A 23,636-nucleotide genomic window follows, 5' to 3' on the forward strand; every position below is an offset into this window, starting at 1 on the left:
TCTATTCTTACGTTGGCCATGGACCTAGCTGCGAATATGGGGGATGACTTAATCACGTGTATCAAATGCTTGGATGCCACATTTGCCATGCTAGTTGCCGGGAACTATGAACAGCTGGAGTTAGACCTCCTCGATGAGACATTAGCAATGGAAGTGCACTCTTTGCCATACACTTGGGAGGACTGAGTTTGTGTTTGGCAAGATTCCTGAGGTAGCCAAGGAATTGATTGACAATAAGATATCTCGAGAGCAAGCTTGCACACAAGGACTAATCACATCATATTGAGGAGAAAAGTCTCTGTAACCTGCCAAGAGATAGAAGAGTTGACAAAGCTAGCTGACTTTGACTCTTCCTTTCTACAAAAATGTTATACTCTTCACCTCCAATGGGAACAAGAGGGGTGCCAAGCCGAGTAGAGATGTGCAATCGAAACCGTTGAGGACAACCCTACCTATGCGGATCCTACCTCATTCAGAGTCTTGGCCATCATGTGCAAATGACCTTTAAAGGAATATGTCATCGTCCACCCCTATTTCGATCGAATCCTGACCGTGGATATTGCTAGCAGAATGAACTTTAGTGACTTCCTCATTGATGTCCTGACCTACATTACACACATAGGCATTAAACCTCATGACTTGGACTATCACATCCACTTGGAGTATAACCCCAAACTTCTACAATTGGCTCATGACAAAGTAGAGCCCAACAAGCATGCACTTAAATGCCCTTGATCCTTCATCTGCCAATCCTGGAAAGGATTTTCATTATTCGCGAGGGGGATGGGGTAAGATGGAAAAGAAAACATGAATTGAACTTCAAAACTTCAAACCGAATTTCAAAGGAAAAAAAAGGGGGGGATGAATAAAGAAAACTTGTACTTCAAGAAAATATTTTGTGGAATTCGTGCTTGGAATGTGTGGATTGCTTGAAGTATAAAAAGTTCACAATTCTTAAATTTGAAACAATCACACTATTCCATAATGTTTGATCTTACACTTTTTCATTTTTTGTAAAAAGTACTCTCAAAGGAGCTAATTGTAAGCTGTTAAACCATAACAAAAAATCGAGATGGTATACCAAGTTATGTTCTCAAAGGAAGAGAACAATAGGTACCTATTGGCCACAAAAACACAAGTCTACAACCAACTAAAGTACAACAGTGTCAACAATTTGAGAAAGCTGGTGAACAAGGAAGGTGTAGTGAGACAAATAATTGACCTGTTCAATCTCCACATATACTTGGAGAAGGTTGTCCATAAAATTGACGACGAAAGATGCATATAATTCCTAAGAACTATCGATGAAAGATGGAACATTAACATGGTGGCCATCAGGCATCCCACCATTCGCCTATAAGTTAAAATGGTCCACATCCTTTTCTCAAGCTAGAGATATAATGCTCTCATGAATAAAATAGGTGTACCATTACTGGAGAGTCTTGCAGCCAATGCCTTAAGATGAGGAAAATTAAAATGTGTATATCTGGAAGACAATAAAGGCATCGTCAAGGATACTAGTAGCCACATCTTTAAGGGTGGCAACAAGGAGTTTTGGCTACCATGGCAGCGTCCAAGAGGAAAAAACCTGCCTCCAAGGCTTCCATTGTAGGCTTTGGAAGAGGAGGAACAACGACTAAGGCAAAAGGAGAAGAGGAGATTGCTCTAACAAAAATGGAATCAAAGATTTAGTCTACAAGATGGCACATTCCAAGAGTGAATGCCTCCTAGTGGAAAGCAAAGTCGTGGTTGTCAAGACAGGAAGGCTAGAGTAGCAATGCGCATCCTCCTTGAGCACATTGAATGTTGGGTTTACAAGGCCTGCTTTTTAAAAAAATGGTTTTTTGCAATCTTTCTTCTTTTTGCGGGTACAAAAATTGATAAAATCCTTCTTCTAAGCGGAAAATATACTGCGTGTATCAATTTGCTTGCTGAAAATTGTCTTTGTTATAGTGTAGATACGAACAAGGCCTTGTTGGGTGTAAAACCAGTTCGAGGTTGATTTGGAGAAGAACTCATCCAAGGCATGCCTTTTAGTAGTCCATCAGTAGGTTTTCCAAAATGACGCCGCCCGGCACTCCCTTGGAGTATCACGGGGTTTGTCACTTAGGCCCTACTGCGTCTACATTACAACAGAAGAGTTTTGGCCAAACCCACTAGGATTGACCTAAATTTTCAAGTTTCTAAAATCAGTCAGGTCTCCTAATAGCCAACTAGCATCAGTAATTTTGAGTTTCCACTTCCTATAGGATTACTTGAACTAAAGTACACTTGCCATTGCACTTGGTTCAAAGAGAATGAGAGACGGAGGGGAGTGCGGTACGTCATCCTCCTGTCCATAAGACAAAATCCCATTCTGGCCCCCTAAAACAATGCAAGTCGGTTCTACCTAATGATTAGTTGGTCAATTTATCGTCTTCCTAGGGTTCAACCATGTTTTCATTGTTTAAGCTAAAGTGAAAACTAGGAGATTTAATTAGTCATGAGACCCTTGATGACTCTTCACTATCATATGGGCTACAACATGTCATGCTTCATAGAGAGCAAAGAACTAGGCATTCTTTGCATAAAGAGTGTTTAGTCACAAACACACACAAATTAGTCTCAAAAAATGTTCTAAGTACGTATGTATTTCTATAATCATAAATCTTTTGATCAAATGAAAAATGAGCCTTCAATGTTATACATTTTTTGCTACAGTGTTAACTTCAATAGGTGTCAGAGAAAATCGAGATGAGTATTTGCATATGCCTCTATTTAATCATTATTGAGCACATGCATATCTTCAATGGAATTTTTGATTTAAAATGATCAACACTATTAGGGTTCCAAATCTTGTTACACAATCAAGGAAAGAGGTACACATACAAATGTCACATCTCGCTATATTAATAGGAAAGTAGGCATTGAAATGCCCCCATGTCTTATTAACACAATAAAGTTATAGCTTAGATTCTAGTTAGAAAAGGCCACTCAAGAGCATATGTATGTGTTCATGATCAAAATTTGACTCTCAAGAGCATTACCATTTCATAAGTTCAAGAAATCTCTATAGTTAGGAGTTTACTATCATATATGTAGTGCTTGAGTCTTTTAGTGCAGTCTTAAGTAATATAGGGAACCTAATACATTATGTTTGTGGTGTAGTTGTAAGTAATATAGGGAACCCAATACAATATGTTTGTATCGCAAACTTATATAGTGTAGGTTACCCAAAACAATACATTATGAGAACCTTAGGAGACCAATAAATCATGATGAGTGAGAGGCCACCCATACTTTATGGGGATCCTTATTTGTGAATACACGACGAGAACCGTATGAGACCAAAACATTACGAATCTGTGAATACATGATGAGAACCGTATGAGACCAAAACATGATGATGCTTGTGTGTTGGAGTGATGGATGGGTCACTCATACTTTATGGGATTCTTATGTGTATGAGTGATGGGTATCACTCATACTCGATGGGGATCATTATGCGTCAAATAAACTATGAGAAATGTAGGACACCAATACATTATGATTTGTATGTGTCAAACAAACTAAGAGAAATGTCGTAGATGAGCACATTACGATACTTATGTGCTTGGGCGACAGGACACTCATAGTGTATGGGGATCCTTATGGGTCAATGCATGATAAGAAATGGAGGACACTCATAGTGTATGGGGATCCTTATGGGTCAATGCATGATAAGAAATGGAGGAGACGAGTCCATTATGATCCTTATGCGTATGAGCGATGGGTATAACTCATATGATGATAAGGGGGTTCTTATGGGTCAATGCATGATAAGAAATGGAGGAGACGAGTCCATTACGATCCTTATGATAAGAAATGGAGGAGACGAGTACATTACGATTCTTATGTGTACGAGTGATGGTGGGAATCACTCGTATTCTATGGCGATGCCTTGGATGGAGATGGGAGCGTCGTCACGATCACCGCCGAGAACGGCGACGACGGTGACGGGGAGCTCGGAGAGATCGGAGATGCCGAGACGGGAGATGTTGTCGGAGATGCCGAAGCGCATGTCGGCGACGCGCTCGGCCATGTCCATGCCGGGGCCGACGAAGTGCGGGATGTGGAGAAAGGAGCCGACGTACTCGGCGCAGGAGAGGGGGGTGCCGGCGTGGGCGTCCGGCAGGTTGATGAAGACGGCGAGGTGGGTGACGGCGTTGCGCGGGACGCGCAGCCCCTGCAGGACCAGCACCTCCACAGCCTCGCTCTCGTCGGCCAGGCCCTTCTCCTCCAGGAGCTCCTGCGGGACGCCGCCGGCCGGCCGGGTGGCGACAGTGGCCAGCCTGCCCCCCACCAGGCGCGCCGGTTCCTTGCCCTCCGCCGCTGGCCCTAGTTCCCGGGCCATTCCCCCTGTGCTTGGCGCCGCCGCCGCCTTCGTCGCGCTGTCTAATGGCTCCGGGTTGTACTCCAGCCACTTCTTGTCCGCCATCGACTTCTCGTACACCACCCCCAGTCGCCTTGAATCCAGTGCGTCGCGCACCTTCACCTGCATATATATTCCCCCCAACAAACAAATTACCAACCAAAAACGAACACTACCATAGTTATTCTTGATGATTCTATTGCTAATGATTAGTCCCAAGCGGACTTCTTTTTTTAATGCTCCCCAAACACCATCGCCAGGGATGGGCAGGTGCCATAGAGAGCACAGGTAATTGGGAGAAGTAGATCTTTCGTTCGGTAGAGACGCACACACCCACCTCTACCAATTGGCCTGTTGCTCATTGGCAACAACAAGGTTATTTAGCATACATATGGCTAATGAATGGGGTTATTAATAGCTAGGCCAATGTGGTTTGTAACCCACAATTGTTTTTGTGTGTGAATCACAACAAAACAAAATGAAAGTGCCAATGGGGTTTGTAGCCATTTATTAATTTATTTATTACTCCAAAAACCAAGACAAAATATGAATAATGAATTAGTTGTTAGTTATTAATTATAAGTGCTTATGAGATTTATAGCCAAAGGGGTTTGAGCATGTGGGTTCAAATAAAATAACATAAAAGCTATTAGTTTCACATTCTAATCTCTATTGTGATCTAAATGTTGAAAATAATGAGTGAGATAGGGTTAGAATCTAGGCACAAAGCCTCTAGTCTCCCTTATGAATGGCAATGCAATTGCCATATCCCAACCATTTCCATTCTTGTCAATGTATACTCATTCAAGTAAAATTTTTATCATCACAAAAAAGAAGACAAGGATGTGAGATCATTTCTAAGACAAATGTTTGAATACTAACCTTGACCAATCGTGCGTTCTCATCGTAGAACACAAACTCAGCATTGAGAAAATCGGGGTCTGTAGGGTCATTACATCGACCCCCTAACTTGTTCCATACCATCCAAAGACGGTCTACATTTGAATGATGTGTATAGAAGATGGGATCCCTTGCAGCTGAGTAAAAGTTTCCCATGTCCTCCAAGTAAGTTTCACGGTTGTCACCTGTCCATGCATGAATTGCTGTATGTGGTGCCATTTCTAATGTGCCCCCGACGCTGGGTTCTGGGTCTCCAGCACTGCCAATACGAAAGTAAGAAGAATGCCAAAGTTATGCCACATACGTGAAAGCATATCTAGCATGCAATTATGTCATTTTGTGTGTGTGTGAGTGTGTATGTGTACACATATGTGCAAAACCTTGCATCCTAAATGGCAAAATGCCAAATGCTTACTTGAACATTGATTTCTTGAATATCAATGTTGTCCCCCATAGTACAAGCTAATAATCTATCAAACATATTATGCCATTTTTTATGTGTGCATGTGTGCACACATATGTGCAAAACCTTGCATCTTAAATGCCAAACACTTACTTGAACTTAGATTTCTTGAATAACAATGTTTCCCTTAATCATCAAGTCTAGATTGGCTCATAGGCCACCTAGTTTCAAGAAGTTGTACACTAGCCAGCCAATAGAGAATCCTACAACTATTAATGAGTAGAAGTTTGGTTCCACATCAATCAAGTGGCATTTAAATAGCTTGCCTTGTTGAGCACAACTTTGAAATGGCTTTGATAATTAAGAGTCCCCCTAAAACATGCAATTAGGTAGCTAAAAACTAGGAAAGATTTGTTTGATGCATCTTGTGATTTTTTGCCAAGCAATCGCTAAGATTAGAAAAATTGAGTCTACCTCCCAACTAGAGCAACACTTCACTTGCGACATGCATTTTTGTGCCTACATAAAAGGTGGAGGTGTAACTTATCTAGATATGTGTGTGTACATGTGTCTAATATATGTACAAAGATTAAAATTTAGCATGGCTTAAGAATCTTGATAACCTTACAAAGTACAATGTACGTGAAAAAATGTATGAAGGATACCTATATTTCTTTCCCATGAACAAATCTGGAATTGTAGCTGTGACCACTGATTGGTACATAACATTGAGATTTTCCTTCACAATCACATCTTTAGGTTTTGAAGTTCCAGTCAATGATGCTAGATTCAATGTGTTTATAGCAGGTGGTAGATGGTTTGGATTGCGTTTTGCATCATATAATGGCGACTCTTGTTTGGTAAACATGGCAGGCATCATGTTCGCTCCATCATCGATTTGGTTGTCCCAATTCCAATAAACAAGGGAAAAGGTTGGATCCCCAATGAGGCTACCTAGTATTCTCTCATGAAAGTACAAGAACCAACGATGCCAAGGGAGGAAGAGCCATGAGAAGTGAACCTGCAAAGTCAATCAAAGTAAGAAATCTTCTACTCTGATCGCTAACTACACATGAAGTATGGCATGTGTTTATTTTGGATATGATTTCACTTCTATGGCTCTAAAAGTGAGCACAACAAAGGCCTCTTATAAACAAAATTGAAATCATACATAAGGAGGGCCCATGAGGGCACATGTGGGAAACCAATGCTTCTAGTTACATCACATTTGATAGAGGGTCAAGGTACAACGGCCCATTTGGAAATGCACAATCAAAAGTATTGAGGCTTAGGAGTAAGGGTAATGTGACACCTAAATTCCTAACGAGACTTCGAAAGAAAAGATAGTCATTATTCTCACACCATCTTCACTTATAACACTCCCACAAAGTCAGTGTGAGCTGTGTGACCCAAACCTCCTAGCAGAACGAAAATGCTTTCTTGGTCACTCGCTCTCTCTCACCCACTCACTCACGCACACTCTCTCTGTCTCTTGCCTATACGGGCATCCGCAAGAGCTGGGGGAGGGGGGGAGAGAGGGGAAGACTGCAGTACCTGGAGCTTGTTGTTGCTGCCCAGCTGGTTGTAAGCGCCATTGCAGAAGGCGCAGTGGATATCGGCCTGGCGGTGGAGGCTGCGGGGGTCGGTGACGGGCAAGGCGCGCATGAGCTGGTAGGCGCGGTTGTAGCGGGCGACGTAGTCAGGCCCGACCTTGTGAGCCGGCCGTCGGACGCGGGTGGGGGACCACCTGGGCGGCCGGAATGCCTTGGCGGGCCGGCTGGACGTCGGCACGCAGCACAGCACCTGCGAGGAGGCCCCGGGCTGGCCCGGCGGCGGGGCCACCACGGCCAGGTCACACTTGGTCAGGTCCGGCGGGACCACTGGGCTGGCCCACGCGGGCCTCGCCGTCACCCCAGCCGCCGCTGCCGCCGCCAGAGACGCGGCTCCGCCCATCACTATCAACTCACGTCTCCTTCCGGCAGTTGTAACCGCATCGATACCTTCTTCTCTCTTTATATCACCACCTCCTCCTCTTTCTTCCAACAGCTGGTAATCGAGTACATTCAGCCCTTCTCTCTCTCCCTCTAATCCCTTGGTCTTGGTTCCTCTCTCCCCTTCTGCACTTATCACTCTTCTCACCTCCCCTCCCCCGTCTTCTCCCCCCACACCCGTCCCACCCCCCCTCTCCTCTCCTCTCTCCTTCCCACCTCCATTTGCCACTTGCCTCTCCTCCCCTCCTCCCTTCTCCCCTATTCTCTCTTCCCTTCTCCCTCCACCATCTCTCCCTCCCCCTTTCTCCAACCCTAACCCTTGCATTGACGCTCTTGCCATCATCCCCCTCCCCCCTAACGCCCTCATACCACTTTCATACCCCTTCACCTCCAACCCCCGCATCCACCTTCTCCCATCATTCAAAGCATCACCATCAGCTCTCATGCACCCTTTTTTGAGCTTCACCCCAAGCATTGCAGAATAACATGCCTCCCTAGTCTTCCCTACATTAGATATTGCAACACACGTCGAATTGCTATCGAGGAAAGATGAGCCAACATTGTGTGCACTCCCAAAATGAAGAAGCAATGACATTGCCATAGGTTACAATGTCGTATGCTTCAAATTTCAAGTAGACTTAAATGAGACTAAGCAACTCTAAGAGTGGCCACTAAAGAACAACTTACACATGACCCATGAAGTAATGAAGGACTTGGTAACTTATTTCTTATATACACAACCAAGCCACACCTTCTTCAATACCCCCACAGAATGAGATCCAACATGTTTATGTCACATTCAAGTAGGCAATATCTTTCATCTTTCACTTTTTCTATATGCCAAAATGCAAAAACAAGCTACCTCCTTGAGACGTCTATCATATAGCCCATCATTTCTTATTCCAAAGTTTTATTCTTTGCAATGTTCCACCTTGTTCCTTCCAAATCACCCAAAGTTTCAAATGTTCACCTTTTTTAATCTTACCTTCAAGGTTGTGCATCTTGCCAATTGTATTATTGTAAAATTTAAGTCTACAAGTAAACCCCCCCTATGTAGATGGTTGTGCAAGAATCATAATTTAATTAGGGAGAGATTAAAATTTAGGGTTAGGCTGGTACAATACATAAAAGTACATCTTGATTTTGGCATTCCTCCTTTTCTCTTGCACACTTTCTTAAGAAGATCTATGAAAAGAAGAAAATGCCCTCACAAGTTCATAAAGAAGAAGTAAAAGAAGTTTGCAAAGTGTGGTACTTCTTACAACTTTCTTTAAGGTAGATGAAGTCACTTGCACGTCTTGCACATCGAATGCCCTTGTATTATGTAATTAAATATGTTTTGTTAGCGATAAATTGATTTTGTAATTAGATATATTTGTTATTTATACATTGATTATGTTGGATAAAAATATTTCACTTAAGCACATGTTTATGCCATCAGAAAAATGGTAAGTTCATCTCGTAATGGTCTTTGAGCATCTTTGTTTTGACTAGGATTATCTCCTACTCATGTAGATTTGCAAGACACATCAAGCTCCTCGTCACTTTCATGTACAAGCAAGTTTTTGTGATCAAGTATCTTTGGGACTCATGATTGCTAAAAATGATTGTATAATTGTGTCACTAAGTTTAAAATGTGAATAGAGTGACAAAATTTTCAAGTCATTCATCTTGATGTTCAACATTAGATGTAAATAACTTGATATACTATATCATTGAGTAAGACTTCTATGATTGTATAATGCAATGTCCTATAGAGACTTCAAAATGTAACTAGAGTGCACCAGTCGTCCATTTAGAATGCAAAACATTCTAGATATAATTTGTTCTATCGTTTTATAAATATAAACAGGTCTTTCTAAAATGGCTTTGCCAACTTGTAAATGCACAAATTCCTTCAACTTGTTGCAACATAAAGACTAAATGGGAAAGGATAAAGATGTATGATCTCTATGGTGTGTAGTAGATTAGTGTTAGCAAAAACTTAAAATTGGCACCCACTTTCTCTTACAAAGTGCATATGGCTTATCTAAATACTTAGACAAGACACAAAAACACCTGAGAAAACACCTCTAAAAGGGATCACTAATTCTTATCATATGAGGGATATATGAAGTTTTCATTTGTATCTCATGATGAATGATTACAAAAACAATGGTAGTCCAATGCCCTAAGCCCCTCCTAAGCCCATAGTGCCAAGTATACCTAAAAATAAGAAATCCCTTGTTGAGCTTGTGGATGCAATTATGTATCTTCTATAATGTAGGAATGCTTATCTATCATTGAACCATTTAGTGTCAGCCTCCTAAGTTAATCCCCTCAGTGGTCTATGATTGGCCCCTTCAAGGGTTGTATCCCTATGAGATCAAAAACCTTGTAGTGGTCAATCCTTCAAAATGTCCTCTTTTGAAGATAATGTGTACCCCGTGGAACAATTGGAATGATTCACTTTGGAATATGTAATTTTTGCAATGTTTATCAAGAAATCCTCCATGAAAGCAATAGTGGAAAATGAATTAGCATCCTCATTAATATGATCAACATAAGTAATTTCATCATTTGCTAAAATAAATTATTCATTTACCATGAAAGTGGAAATAAATACTAAAGATGTTTTCATTTTCTCAATACCACACAATGCACTAATAAGCACAATAACATAATTTGGAGAAGCAAACAATAAATACCATGAAAGTGGAAATAAATACTAAAGATTTTTTCATTTTCTCAATACCTCACAATGCACTAATAAGCACAAGAAAATAATTTGGAGAAGCAAACAACTCATTGTAATCTTAAGACTAGTGTACGCAATAGGATTCTTATTTGCTTAGTCTAGTCTTCTCATGATACCAAGAGCACAAACTAGAGAACAAAGAAACTCTTTATAATGCCAAGGCTAGCACCTTCCTCTATCATGTGCATTCAATCCGCTATAAGTAAACCCCTTTCATACATTTTTGACATAATCTTGTCGTCCCCTAATATTAAACATTCCTTTTGTTGAAGGGATGTATATGTATAATTTTTACTTTTTAACTTTAACCACCCAATATACCTCTAGGGTAGTATTAGGATGAAGTGAATAAGCATCCTTGTTAATATGACCAACACAAATAAGTCCATCATTTTTATAAAATGTGGCATTCATTTACCATGACCAAGAGTGTTATCATTTTCCCAATACCTTTCCATTCACTAATGAACACAAGAACACAATTCGGAGAAGTAAACAACTTGTTGTAATTAAGATTCCCATTTGATCGATATCTTACAAGTGACTAATGGAAATAAGAATAGAAATTGGAGAAGAGAGATTTTTTCTAATGTTATGGTTAACACCATGTAAAGGGGATTCCTATCATGTGTGCTCAAGCTCTTATCACCAAACCCCATATGCACATCTTTTAGAATATAATTTAGATACCCCCTAATGTAGCCCTTTTAGTTGAAGGGCCTTTTATGTACATTTTTTACCTTTGAGTTTAACCACCTAGTGCATGGAAGAAAATAAAGTATACTACCTAGCTATATGTATGTCAGATAAACAAAAATGATAACCTTGAGAGGTGTTTAAACACTTCCTCTTGTAACGGAAAGTAGATATTGACCTTCAGAAGAAGGACACTACAAGAAACTTTGTTGTATTACCTTCTAAATGCCATATGTTATTGCCAATGAGAATTGCTAGTCTAAAATGAATTTGTAGGGCACCATTCAAATTTGAGAATTGAATGTTCTTATTCATTCCTCTTTTAAGGCCTTCTACTCAACCCACAAATTCATATCGACCTTGTTATACACTCTGTATTGTGTAGGTTTGCCATTCCAAATTCTTACTATTACTTTCTCACTACCCATGGAGGCTACTTGACTTTTTAGTAGTGACTTGCAAGTACCAACACAATGCATAGTAAACAACTATTGGTTACTAATGAGGCCGTAGCCCATTTCAACTAACATGGAATCAGAAATTAAGTCTTCACATCCATCACCCATGCTAATAAATAGTGACAAGATGGTTTAAGAGCCCATTTAGCATCTCATGTGGCTCACCTCTAAGAAATAAATCTCTAAGCACTATTTGAGTAAGTGCTTTGGCTAACTTTTGAGTGACTTTTTTCTAGATGTTGCAGAATGTATGCAATCTAGGATAAGTCTAGGTCAAAATCTGAGTGTTCCAAGTCTTAATTATGTGCTCATGCAATTGTGTGACAAATTTCGTGTGGTGCCAAGACTTGCTTGAACCACTAGACTAAAAACACACACAAAAGATGCAAGGAAGGCTCACTCAAACACATAAGAAGAGAGATGGAGGACAAAACTATTTCTTGATGTTCTTATTTTCTTATTTCTCACACACTACAATGAATACTAAGGGTTTATTAGGTACACCATAAAGGAAGGCGTGTTATTAAATCAATCAATGCAGAATTGACAGTAGTAATCAATTGGTGCTATATTATACTAGTTGTAAGTAGATGTGACTAACTAAGTATAATAAATGATGAGTCATTGACCATGTGACAATTATGATGACCATCCATGCACTGAGTGTAGACATGTGGACCCATCTAGCCAAACATTCCATCATCAATGTCCACACATGTTGAGATTGCCATCTCAACACTTCCCTTCAAGCTCAATTGCATCTCTGCAATTGTAGGTAAGATTTAAAATCTTTGGAGCTACTTTGTATCCAATACTTTCATAAAAATGACAAGAGAATTTCAACCACGTGATCCTTTGTCCTAACATACACCAATTCAATCTCCTACAAGTATCTTCTCCCTTTCAAACACTTGAACATCCAAATTTGTTGATGTCTTTGGCAACCATACCACATCACATGCTATCCTTGGAGCACCACTATACTTAGTCTATGTTTTGGATAGAGCAATCATAAGGTGCTTGTTGCTACTCTACGTAACTAGTACACTCCCAATGTGGAAATATGAAGTCATTGGTAGACCTCCTATCTAGCATGTTTGTATCCCACATTTTCATATGTGTTTCCAACTACTTGTACATCCTTACCTGCCTCAAAAAAATTTCCATATTGCAAAGTGGACTTTATATACCTAAGTATGTGTCTGATTGAATCCAAATGAGGCTTTTAAAGTACCTTCATAAATTCAAGCCCAAGCATAACTCAAGTTTGGCCTTGTGATAATCATATAAATCAAACTCTCAATTGTGCACCTGAACATACTAGAGCTCTATCTCATTTGCAATTTCAGCACTCAATTTTACATTCTACTCCAATGGCACTAAAATAAGCTTAAATGTTATCATACCATACATGGATATTATCAATCCATACTATCTTTGGGACAACCAAATACAATCAACATATTTGATCACCTCAATGCCAAGAAAGTAGCATAGCTCATGTAATTGTAAAAGTCCCTTGACATTAGCAATCCCAATGTCACTATTATATCTATACTAATCACGCCATCTAGATAAATGAGTATGATTGTCAAACTTTTAATAGCTTTTCCACATAAGTGAGGAAGCTTCATAGGAAACATAAAAGTCAATTACTCTTGAGGATGTAGAAGTATTCCTTAGACTCCTAGACCAAGGCCACTACCATTGATGTCTCTAGTCCACTAAGAGTGTGTGATTCTTGCTTTTCTATTTGCACATGGCCATTATCATCATCATCATCATCATCATCATCATCATGTGCTTTATAACTAAATGCATACCAATTTCTCATCATAAAAAATGTGATCATTGCTTATCCAAACTCACCAAGGTTATAACAAGGTTACTCTTGTTTCAATTGAATATATGATAAACTACATTTTTCAATTATTGAATTAAATTTCTTCCTCAACTTAACATGCAAATGAACATATGCGATCCAACAATGGACTTTCAAATAGGATGCTTCCTACATTCAAAGCATCTTTTGGTATTTATACCATAAGCTGCAACTATGAGTGTTCTATTCATAACATAAACAAGAGTTAGAATTACTTCTCCCTAATAATGATTTCATATATTTTTCTTAGCCATAAATTTATGTGCCACATTTGTAATATACATGTTTTTCCAATCAATAACCCCATTTTTCTACAAGGTGTACCTGCAAGTACATTATCTTTTATATGACATGCACTCTCAAGAAATAACTAAATCCTTTGGAGAAGTATTGGCCCCTTCCATTTGGCCTTAAACACTTAATCTTTAGACATGTTTCTATTTTAACAATAGCCTTAAAGATTTTGAAGTGCTCACATACTTCACTTTTCTCTTGCATAGAGGACACCCATAACTTTTTAGAGTGGTCATCAATAAAAGTCACATAGTATGTGCCTACCTTCTAATGAGACCCACCCCATACGTTAATAACTAACATCCAAGATGTTGCTATTTACATTATTTTCATGTGGAAAGAATGTCTTTCCTGCTTACCAAACTGGCATGCTTCACAAAATTTTTGCATTCCTGCAACTTGAAATAACAACAAATCCATAACTAAACCTTTAGATTGAATCAATTTCAATCATTGTATATTTAATCATAAAATATTTTAATATTAATTTATTTCCATTTATAATATAGATTTATAATATTAATTTTTATATTAAATATAATTTTAAATTTATAATTAAAGATAAGTTAATTTATAATAAGCTAATCACTATTGTTTATGTATAATTAAAATGTTTATGTATACAACAATTTAATTGTTAAAATGTTAACATAAAAATTTATTAAAATATTTACTTTGAGATATAATTTTTTTAATAATTGTATTTTTTAATATCAACATTCAAACATTTTAATACTAAAATATTTTACTATTAAGGTAATATTATTTTAATAAAATGTGTTTTAATATATCCACCTTCTGTATCAACTTGTTTAACCTTAACATTTTATATTCAAAATTTTAATCTTCATGTTCTTAATTCTAAACATTCATCAAAACTATTAAATTTTTTTATTATGACATTTTGTAGCACTGTAATGTTCAAAAAACTATTCTATATAGTTAGGAAAGGTTTTTGACCTCTCTCAAGGAGGTCACTATGTATTAAAATGTGTATCACCTGAGTTTCAAAAAGGTGAATAAAAAGATAAGATTACAAAAATACATTCACGAAAGGAAATATTTTAAAAGGTGTAAATTTTTTTATAGAATGGGTTTTTATGTTTCATATGCTTTGGGTCCAAACCTACTACTAGGTGGTCTCGATAAGCTGAGAGCTTTTCTCATAAAAATTACATTAGCAAATAGGCAAAACAAATGGCCATTAGATATTAGGAAAAACCCAAGTTACATCGTTTTATTGGGCCGGAATGGGATTTTGCCTTACGGCATCGTGCCGCTACGCGCAGACTGTGTAAAAAAAATCTAGAGTGTGACTTTCTTATTGATTTAGAGAGCCAATGCCATTTTAGACATTAGTGTTAGTGTCCATGGTTTAAAAATATTAGATTTTTGGACAAGTTTTAGCCAATTTTTGATATTTTAGATATTACCTATTGTAAAAAATCCATAAAACTATAGACAACTTCTAGATTAGGATGACATGTAAAAGAAAGCATGTAGCTTTCAACCAATTTGAGAGTATTTTATGTAAAAAGAGAGAGTGGCGAAATCGCGCGATGCGCGATCGCTGTTTTCAGGCAGTGATGAACGACACTTCAAAATGGGAGATGGAGTGATTTGGCTGAATTTTGGCCAGGGTTGGTAGTTTACCCCCCTTTCGGAGCCAATGGAGATATCAGATTGGCGATTTGAGTAGCATAGAGGAATGTATTATTTTATACACATTTTTGTCTATTAGAGTTTTATATTCTCATAATGCAGGAATAAACTAATAGGCTTCATCTCTGTTAGTATTCTTCTACATTTTCTAATTATTTTTGGGAGTATTCTTCTACGTCTTCAATTTCTTAAAATCCCTTTTCTTTCTTCTACTCCTCTCCCTGAATCTACCTTCACCTTGCTATCTCTTACCCCTATGGTGGACTTTCGACATCAAATGCTCCGACACTGTATTAGGGGAAGTTTATGCTATCATCAGATGTGATTTTTGGAAGATATTTGAGCTGGTATCTTGAGCCATATTCAGAGAATTAGCTACAAAATTGTTCTTTTAATTCATTTCTTACTCTACAGAAGACACCTTATCAAAATATACAAGTATTATCTGCCCCTATGGCAGGGCAATGTTTGTAGGTCATTCATAGATGCTTTCAGTTGAATTAAGAGGAGTTTTTTTTTCTTATGTCTTGGCTGTGGTAACTTATCCTTATCAGGAACTCAATTTGAAGCTCTCTTTAAGCAAGTCTCTTTGCCCTACAAGCCTTGTAATTGACTCATAAGCTTTTGTCCCTAACAATCTACATTGAATGTAATCATGCAAAGTTGATTCATGCTATGGCATCATGTATGAATAATGGGATATAGAGTTATTTATGATACATGATAGCATATTGTACTTGATTTTATAATTGGTGATTGCTCTTATAGTCAAGAAAACAAGCTTGATTTGAGTTAGAACTTATGAGATATTACTCTTGTGATCTTTGCTAAGAACATGCAGTTGGAAGCTCTATTAATATCTTCAAGAACTTGGCTTGAAACCTTCAACCCTTCTCTTATCTCTACCATCTCTGGAGTCTAAGCTCTTGAACCCCCATACATTCTTCTCTTTCAAACCCTTGTGATCGACCGTAAAGTACCTCTTGAACCTTTAAACGTTCATTGTAATCTACTTATCTCTTGAAGACACATCTCTATCTATCTTGTCCAGTTTTCTTGCCAAACCTCTGTGATAACCTTCAACCCTATGCACTGCGACAATGGGCAGAAGGGTCAATGTGCTGCACTCCCCTTTGTCTCCCATTCTCTTTGAACCAAGTGTAATGCAAGTCCTTCTCAGTTTGAGTAATCTTGTGAGAAGTGAGAACTCAAAATATTGATGCTAGTTTGCGATAGGTGACTTGACCAATATTAGAAACCCAAAAAAAACCAGGTTGATCCTCACGGGAACACCCGAAAACTTCCACTACAAGGTAGACTCAAGCAAGCCTAGACATTAATTTGTGAGGTATTCCACGAAGTCCTAGACGGTGTTGCCTAGGATATCTCTTGATGGGCTTGTTACGAAGCAGAACACGTGGAAAATCTAGCAAATCAAATCTCAATCATAAACAACTTTATGACACACCTAATAGAACTTAGTGGAAAAATCTAACAAATCAAACATCTCAACTATTAAATACAAATAAAATTAAAATACATAAGAGGATTTGAATAACTCAATAGATTGAGAAAGACAAGAGAAAAACACACGATTGGGCCCAACCTCCCCCATGGCAAAAGCCATGGCTTGCCATCCTTAATTATATATTATAGTTTTACATGGATATCTGCATTCATATCTTACATATAATTACAAAGAAAGTATAAATATAAATTGAAATACAGAGTTTTAAGAGTCAAGAGGTATCTTGTAACATGCCTACAGTTGCTGCAAAAAATTATGTGCTCTGAATCTTGACGTTTTGACATCACCATTGTGTCTGGAGCATGCCAAAACCCCCAAAAATCTTGAAGCTCGGAATTTTGATTCCAAATGAGAGACAAATGAAAAAACTCACCTTTCACCTTGTTTTCCTGTTTTGTGTGCGATCCTGTTGCTTTTACAAAGCAAGCTAGAAAAGCCTTCTAAGACTTAATCTAATTAAGAAAATAGCAAGGTATTCCATGAAGAAAGCTTATTTCAATAAAAGCATATCTTAAATCTCATATTCTAAAATAATCTATATTAAAAATAATTTAATTAATAGTATTAAGGATAATGATCTGACTAATTCCTAAATAAGTTTAAACTTATAACTTACAAATATAGTAATAATTTTAATAATACAATATCATATAAATACATAATATTATATATTATACTTAATATAACTAATCATAATTATGAAATTTATGCTTGAACTTACGCTAACGCCTAGTGCTACCCAAAGCCACCGCTACCTGCTCTACACATTAACTCAAGCATTCACAATTGTTTATAAATAAAATAAACAAACAATAGTGAATACCTAGCAGTCTTTAGCTACAAATAATTAAAATAGATTGGAACACTGTCCTAACCTTAATTTAATTTGAGTACGCACTCTAAACTCATAAAAGCTTAATTAATTAATATGAATTCTGTAGAATCACTCGCTATGGAATCACCCACATGCACATTAATTAATAAAATGCTCGAGAAGGATAGGCGTCCCTATCAACTTCTCACACAAGGAATCCACCTTATGTATGAGCCCTAGTCAACAAATAAATTTTACAGAATCCATCGTAAAATCTCACGAAATCCACTTTGACTATGCCTCTTGGCAATCAGGGCTACTAAGAACGTGCCAACAAGGAAGTGGCTCGAGCAGGCACGTCACAAAACACCATGTCTCCTTCTTTGAAGATTTGCTATTGTCTTCCAAGGTCAGTGTAGGCTTTTTAACAATCCTTGGTAGCTTGGATCTCCTATCTTATGGCTTTAGCTTGCTCATGCATTTCCTCCAATATCTTTTTGGAGACGTCTATCCTCAATGTCAGATTGGAGAAGTTGATTAGAGTAAGATAGTCTTGTCCATACAAGGCCTCGAATGGAGTCATCTTAATGCTTAGGTGGTAAGAGGCATTGTGGGAAATTTCCACTAAGGGTAGGTATTGCATTCATTACTTAGGATCTCTAAAATAATGTGCCCTTAGAGTATCCTCTATGACTTGATTGATTTGCTCTGTTTGGCCATTAGTTTGTAGGTGATATGCTAACTAAAGCATAGTTGTGTGCTAGTAGCTTAAAATAAGCTCTTCTAGAATGGAGCAGTAAATAGAGAATCTTGATAACTGACAATTCTTTTTGGTAGACCATGAAGTCTAAAGATTTCCTTGACAAAACAACCTTGCAATGTCAAAAGCCTTATTGTTTGTATTGATTGGAATATGATGAGCAATCTTTGTTATTAGCATGTCTACAATCACCATGATAGAGTTGTATCCTCCTTGAACCAAAAGCAACCCTACTATGAAATCCATGCTAATGAACTCCCACTTCATTTGAGAGATATCAAGAGGTTGAAGTTTGCTTGGCATTTTAACATGCTATGCCTCCACAGGCATTCTCTTATTGCAATCCCAAGAATTTCACCCAAAGTAAATTCTATTTTGGTCTTTAAGATCGTGAGCTTATTTCAAAATATACCGAGCGTTTCTAGAACATCTTATTGCAACTTTGAATGCTTGAAGATGTACCTGAGGTAATCCACAAGTGCAAGTTTATGTTTGGTTTGCTTGGTCACTTCTATGCGGAGGTGAACATGTTTAAGCCAACGACCCTCGAGTATGCGATTTCTTTGGCCCATGATGCTGAAGACAAAATTCGAGGACGAGAGAAGCGACCACAACAATTCCCAACTAACGGTAACTTTGGTACAAAGAAATTCAATTCTAATTTTTAAAGATTCAATCAAAATCGCTTTGTTCCATCTTCTCTTAGTAAATCTTGGACACCACCCCCGGCTTTACCATCAAACACAAATCCAAATCCTAAGCCATCTTTCCAGCCACAATTGCCACAAAATTGGACATCTAACGGTGAATTGTCAATCCAAAAACCCAACTGTTCACATTAACTACTTGGGAGTGATTGAAGATGAAGACCATGAGGAAATCCCCGATTTCACGGAAGACAATGACAATATCGGTACTACTTCAAATACTTTACCAAGTATGCCAAATCCTCATTCTTTATTAATGATGAAATGTCTTGTGTATGGTAAAGAAAAGATTGTTTTACATGATGACGGGAGCACACACGATTTTATTTTTGCAAAATTGATCAAAGAATTGAATTTACATACTGTTTCAACTCATTATTGCATCAAAGCTATATTCTTAGGTACTAGATACAATGGAACACAAAAAGTTCATGACTTAGAAATTAAAATTATTAATTACGTTGAGCGCAGAAATTTCTTAGTTGTGCCTTTGCAATCTAGTGACATTATTTTAGGAATGCCTTGGCGTCATAAATATAATCGCGATATAGATTATTCCATGTATTCAATGAAAATTCATTCTAATGGGAAACAAATCACATTACATGGTACGCACACTTTAGATAATTTTCTATTGCTTAGTCACATAGGCTAAACGTGCATTAAGAAAAGGTAGCAAATCCTATTTAATATGGGTGAATAAAATTGAAGCTAAGGAAAATCAGATGCATCCTAGGCACTCACAATTCCTTTCACAATTTAAAGATTGTTTTGCTACTGACTTACCACCATACTTTTCGTATCAGTTTGTTACGACCTTTTAGAGGCCAATTACCTGTACACCCTATCTATGAAAACCCTCCTTTGTTAGAAGCAAACACTGAAATCCTTGAACCCATAACTATTCTAGACACTGACTTTATGACCACTAGAACTGGTCGTAGATACTCTAGATATTTGGTTAAGTTTAAAAATCATCCTATTGAAGAGGCCCAATGGATACACGCTCGAGACCTAACTGCTTACCCCTCATTGCTTGCTCCACATTAAGCTAATAGCAATTGAGCTCAATTGCTATCCCACCCCGGGGGTATGATGCCAAGAGGCATATTCCACAGTGGATTCCGTGAGTTTTTATGCCATGGTGGATTCCATGAGGTTTTTGTAGTGGATTTCGTAAAACTATATTTATTTACCAGGGATCGTACACAAGGTGGATTCCTTGTGCGAGAAGTTGATGGGGATGCCTGTCCTTTTCGGGCATCATATTAATTTAATGTGCACATGGGTGACTCCATAGTCGGGTGATTCCACAAAATACATATTTAAATTAATGGAAATTTATGAGTTTGGAGTGCACTCGTATTAAATTAAGGTTAGGATAGAGTTCCAACCTATTTATTTATTTTGTAGCTGAAGATTGCTAGGTATTCACTTTTTTTGGTTTAGTTTTATTATTTTCTAACAATTGTGAATGCTTCAATTGATGTGTAGAGCATGCAGCGGTGGCATTGGGAAGCATTGGGCGATAGCGTGTATTCAAATTATCTAGTAGAAATTATCATTTTTGATGGACACGTATCTTATTATTAAAGACGTGCTACTAATCTTTATTTAGGCGTACTTATTTATTGAAGCACTTGATAAATATTTATTATTTTGTATGCGCATGGGCGCACAGTTTAAATATTTCATTATTGGACATTGTATTTGGGCACATCCCGACTTTTGGGCTGCCCAACCGCTTTATTTTTTATTTGGACAAAAGCAAACACAAAAGCTAAAGCATGCTTATTGTAAAATTTGGGCTATTTTTGAGTTTTGAGATGAATAAATTTATAAATACATGCATTGTGAAGCGCTCACATAGGGCATGGGGGGATATTGTACCCAATTTGTCTTTTTGCCTCATGTCGTGTAAGTCTATCTTCTTGCTTTTTGAGCTTAAGTAGAGTCCTTTGTTCTTGGGAACCTTCTAGCACTCGCTATGTACACATCCAAAATCTGATTTGCACACCACAAACAGTGTGGTAGTATGCTTTGCTAATTAGAAAACTAAGCAAACCTATCGAGGAAAGTGGGAGGCTTCGATCTTGACAATTGGATACCTATGGCTGGATGGACTCGATAAGTCGGGTAAATTTTCATCAACACTAGATAGAGCTGATTAAATCATGACCCTCCTAATATTGGTAGGATTAGTTACAAGGTTTAACACTGTTTTAAGGGGCTGGAGTTGAGATTTTACCTTATGGGTAGGGGGAATCGAGTCACACTCTCCCCCATCTCTCACTCTCTTTGAACCAAGTGTGGTGTTAACCTCACTCCTGCCTTTGATTGATTATAAAGTGGCCTTTCTTAGGTGGGCATTAGATTGCTGTTAGGGGTGACTTGTCCATGTTTCCCATTGAAGTAGAACTAAGATTCCCATGTTGGGATGGTGATGTGCATGGATATGAATTTCAGTCGACTATTAAGAGGACTCCTCTAGGTCTGTTGGAGAAGGCACCTCACACATGGTATCAGAGCCTATGTTTCAAAAGAGCGTAGGTTTCAAATGAGCTCTTAGTGTAAGGTTAATTAGGAAAGGAATTAATAAAATAATCACACTTGTTTGAAGTAAAATATTGTTAACTATCTTGTACTAACACTAGCATACACATTGTGTCCACAAGAACTTAGTGATGAGGAAGCTACTCGTTTGTGGGATATTTTTCCCATCACGTATCAAGTAGCCTTAGGCTCAAATAATTTCTCATACCGTGAGGCTATATTTGAGATAATGGAGATTATATTTATTCCTCCAATTATATTGCAACCTCATCCTAACTCATGGTACATGAGAGATTTATGGCCAAGGAATAGGCCACATATGGGGATATATTGTGGGCGTAACATCCTTCTTCATTATGAACTATGGAGGATTCGATGGGCTGAATGATTAAGGATAGTTAAGATATATATTTTGTTCAGTAATGGTTACTAGACATTGGGAATGAGCTTATACTTGAAACCTTGTGGATAGTTAAGATATATATTTTGTTCAGTAATGGTTACTAGACATTGGGAATGAGCTTATACTTGAAACCTTGTGGGTATATTGGAAAGTGCTACAAATAGTACCACAAGGGAGAGTTGTTGTAGTACCAAGAAGGCCTTATTTTGGTACAAGATATTTTGGTTATCCCTAGGAACCACCCTATTATGTTGTTTTCCATGTACATGAGAATCCACAAGATATGAGAGCATAGACCCTGATACTTTTCATGAGGAAAGGATCCATGAGATGGTGTTCTGGTAGATCATAAATATAATCAATATATCTTTGTAAATACTTCTCATAAATATAAAGTCTCGTTATTTTTTGAAGAGCATGAGTTATGAGCTTATGATGATAATTGAGTTGCTTTGACAGATAAATGGTAAAGTACACTTTATGTGATTGATTTTTGAGATAATGTATTCCATTGCCTGCCAATCCTTGAACATTGATCTTCAAGAATCCATGATGACAATTCTTGAGAATATAACAGACTCTTATTATACCCGAATCCAATGGGGTTGGTTTAGAAGAATGCCATGGAGAATAGCTCGAAAGTTCTTCACTATCAACCTTGACCATACAGGGAATCTCAAGATCGATCTCAAGAGAATCCAGCATCTTGAAGAACTAAAACTAATTCGATGCTTCTTATTTGAAGTGCAGAGGGTTAATGATACTGTGACAATTAATGGGGAGATAATGACCCTACATCGTTGGATGTATGAACAAGTCATCCAAATATACTGTAACAGAAGCTTGGGAGGATATCAAAGAAGCTATGAAAGGACGTTATCTTCCCCCATATTTTGAATCAATCAAGATGAATGAATTCTACAACTTACGACAATTAAGACTAACCTTGGAAGGATACTATTCTAAGTTTGTGAGTCTGCGCACATATGCACCCCCAATGACATCTCAATGGATTGCAAAGTTCTGCCAAGGACTAAATCCACCTTTCAAAACTCGCCTTGAATCAATGAGACCAACGACTCTCGAAGATGCTCTTATGGTAGCAAAAACTATGGCCAAGGAAATTGCTCAAAATGGCCAAAGGAACCATCCAATAAACAACTATGGAAGGGGCTACCCAAACCATGGTGCCGACATGGCCAATGCCAGAGGGAATGGTAGAGCTAATGCAATCACCCAAGGACCAAATGGGATAGGAATCAGACACTAGTACTAGTGTGGAAGAATTGGACACCTAAGGGAAAATTGTCCTAATCGTCCTCAAAATCCTAGCCCAAACCACGTTGGTGGAAGTGGCTAAGGGAACAGCAACAACAACCCAAGCCATGGACGTGAAAGAACAGCTGGTGCCCAGGTAAATACCATGACTGGACAACCCGAGGAATGCATGTTAGGTGA

The 23,636-nt window shown here is 38.0% G+C and overlaps 1 protein-coding gene across 1 annotated transcript; it reads right to left on the reverse strand.

Moving 5' to 3' along the window:
* Positions 1-3,128: 3,128 nt before the first annotated feature.
* On the reverse strand, positions 3,129-7,832 carry LOC148018834 (polyphenol oxidase I, chloroplastic-like). The gene is made up of 4 exons (XM_087701537.1): positions 7,248-7,832; positions 6,359-6,714; positions 5,273-5,549; positions 3,129-4,513 (listed from the first exon to the last, which is right to left on the reverse strand). Exons 1-4 carry the CDS (start codon positions 7,644-7,646, stop codon positions 3,896-3,898), a joined length of 1,650 nt encoding a protein of 549 aa, XP_087557663.1. The 5' UTR covers positions 7,647-7,832; the 3' UTR covers positions 3,129-3,895.
* Positions 7,833-23,636: the final 15,804 nt, after the last annotated feature.

This window comes from Lygodium microphyllum, chromosome 20 (genome assembly GCF_053477565.2).
Source record: "Lygodium microphyllum isolate KBCC chromosome 20, Lygodium_microphyllum_v1.1.10, whole genome shotgun sequence".
In the NCBI taxonomy this organism is placed as follows: Eukaryota; Viridiplantae; Streptophyta; class Polypodiopsida; order Schizaeales; family Lygodiaceae; genus Lygodium; species Lygodium microphyllum.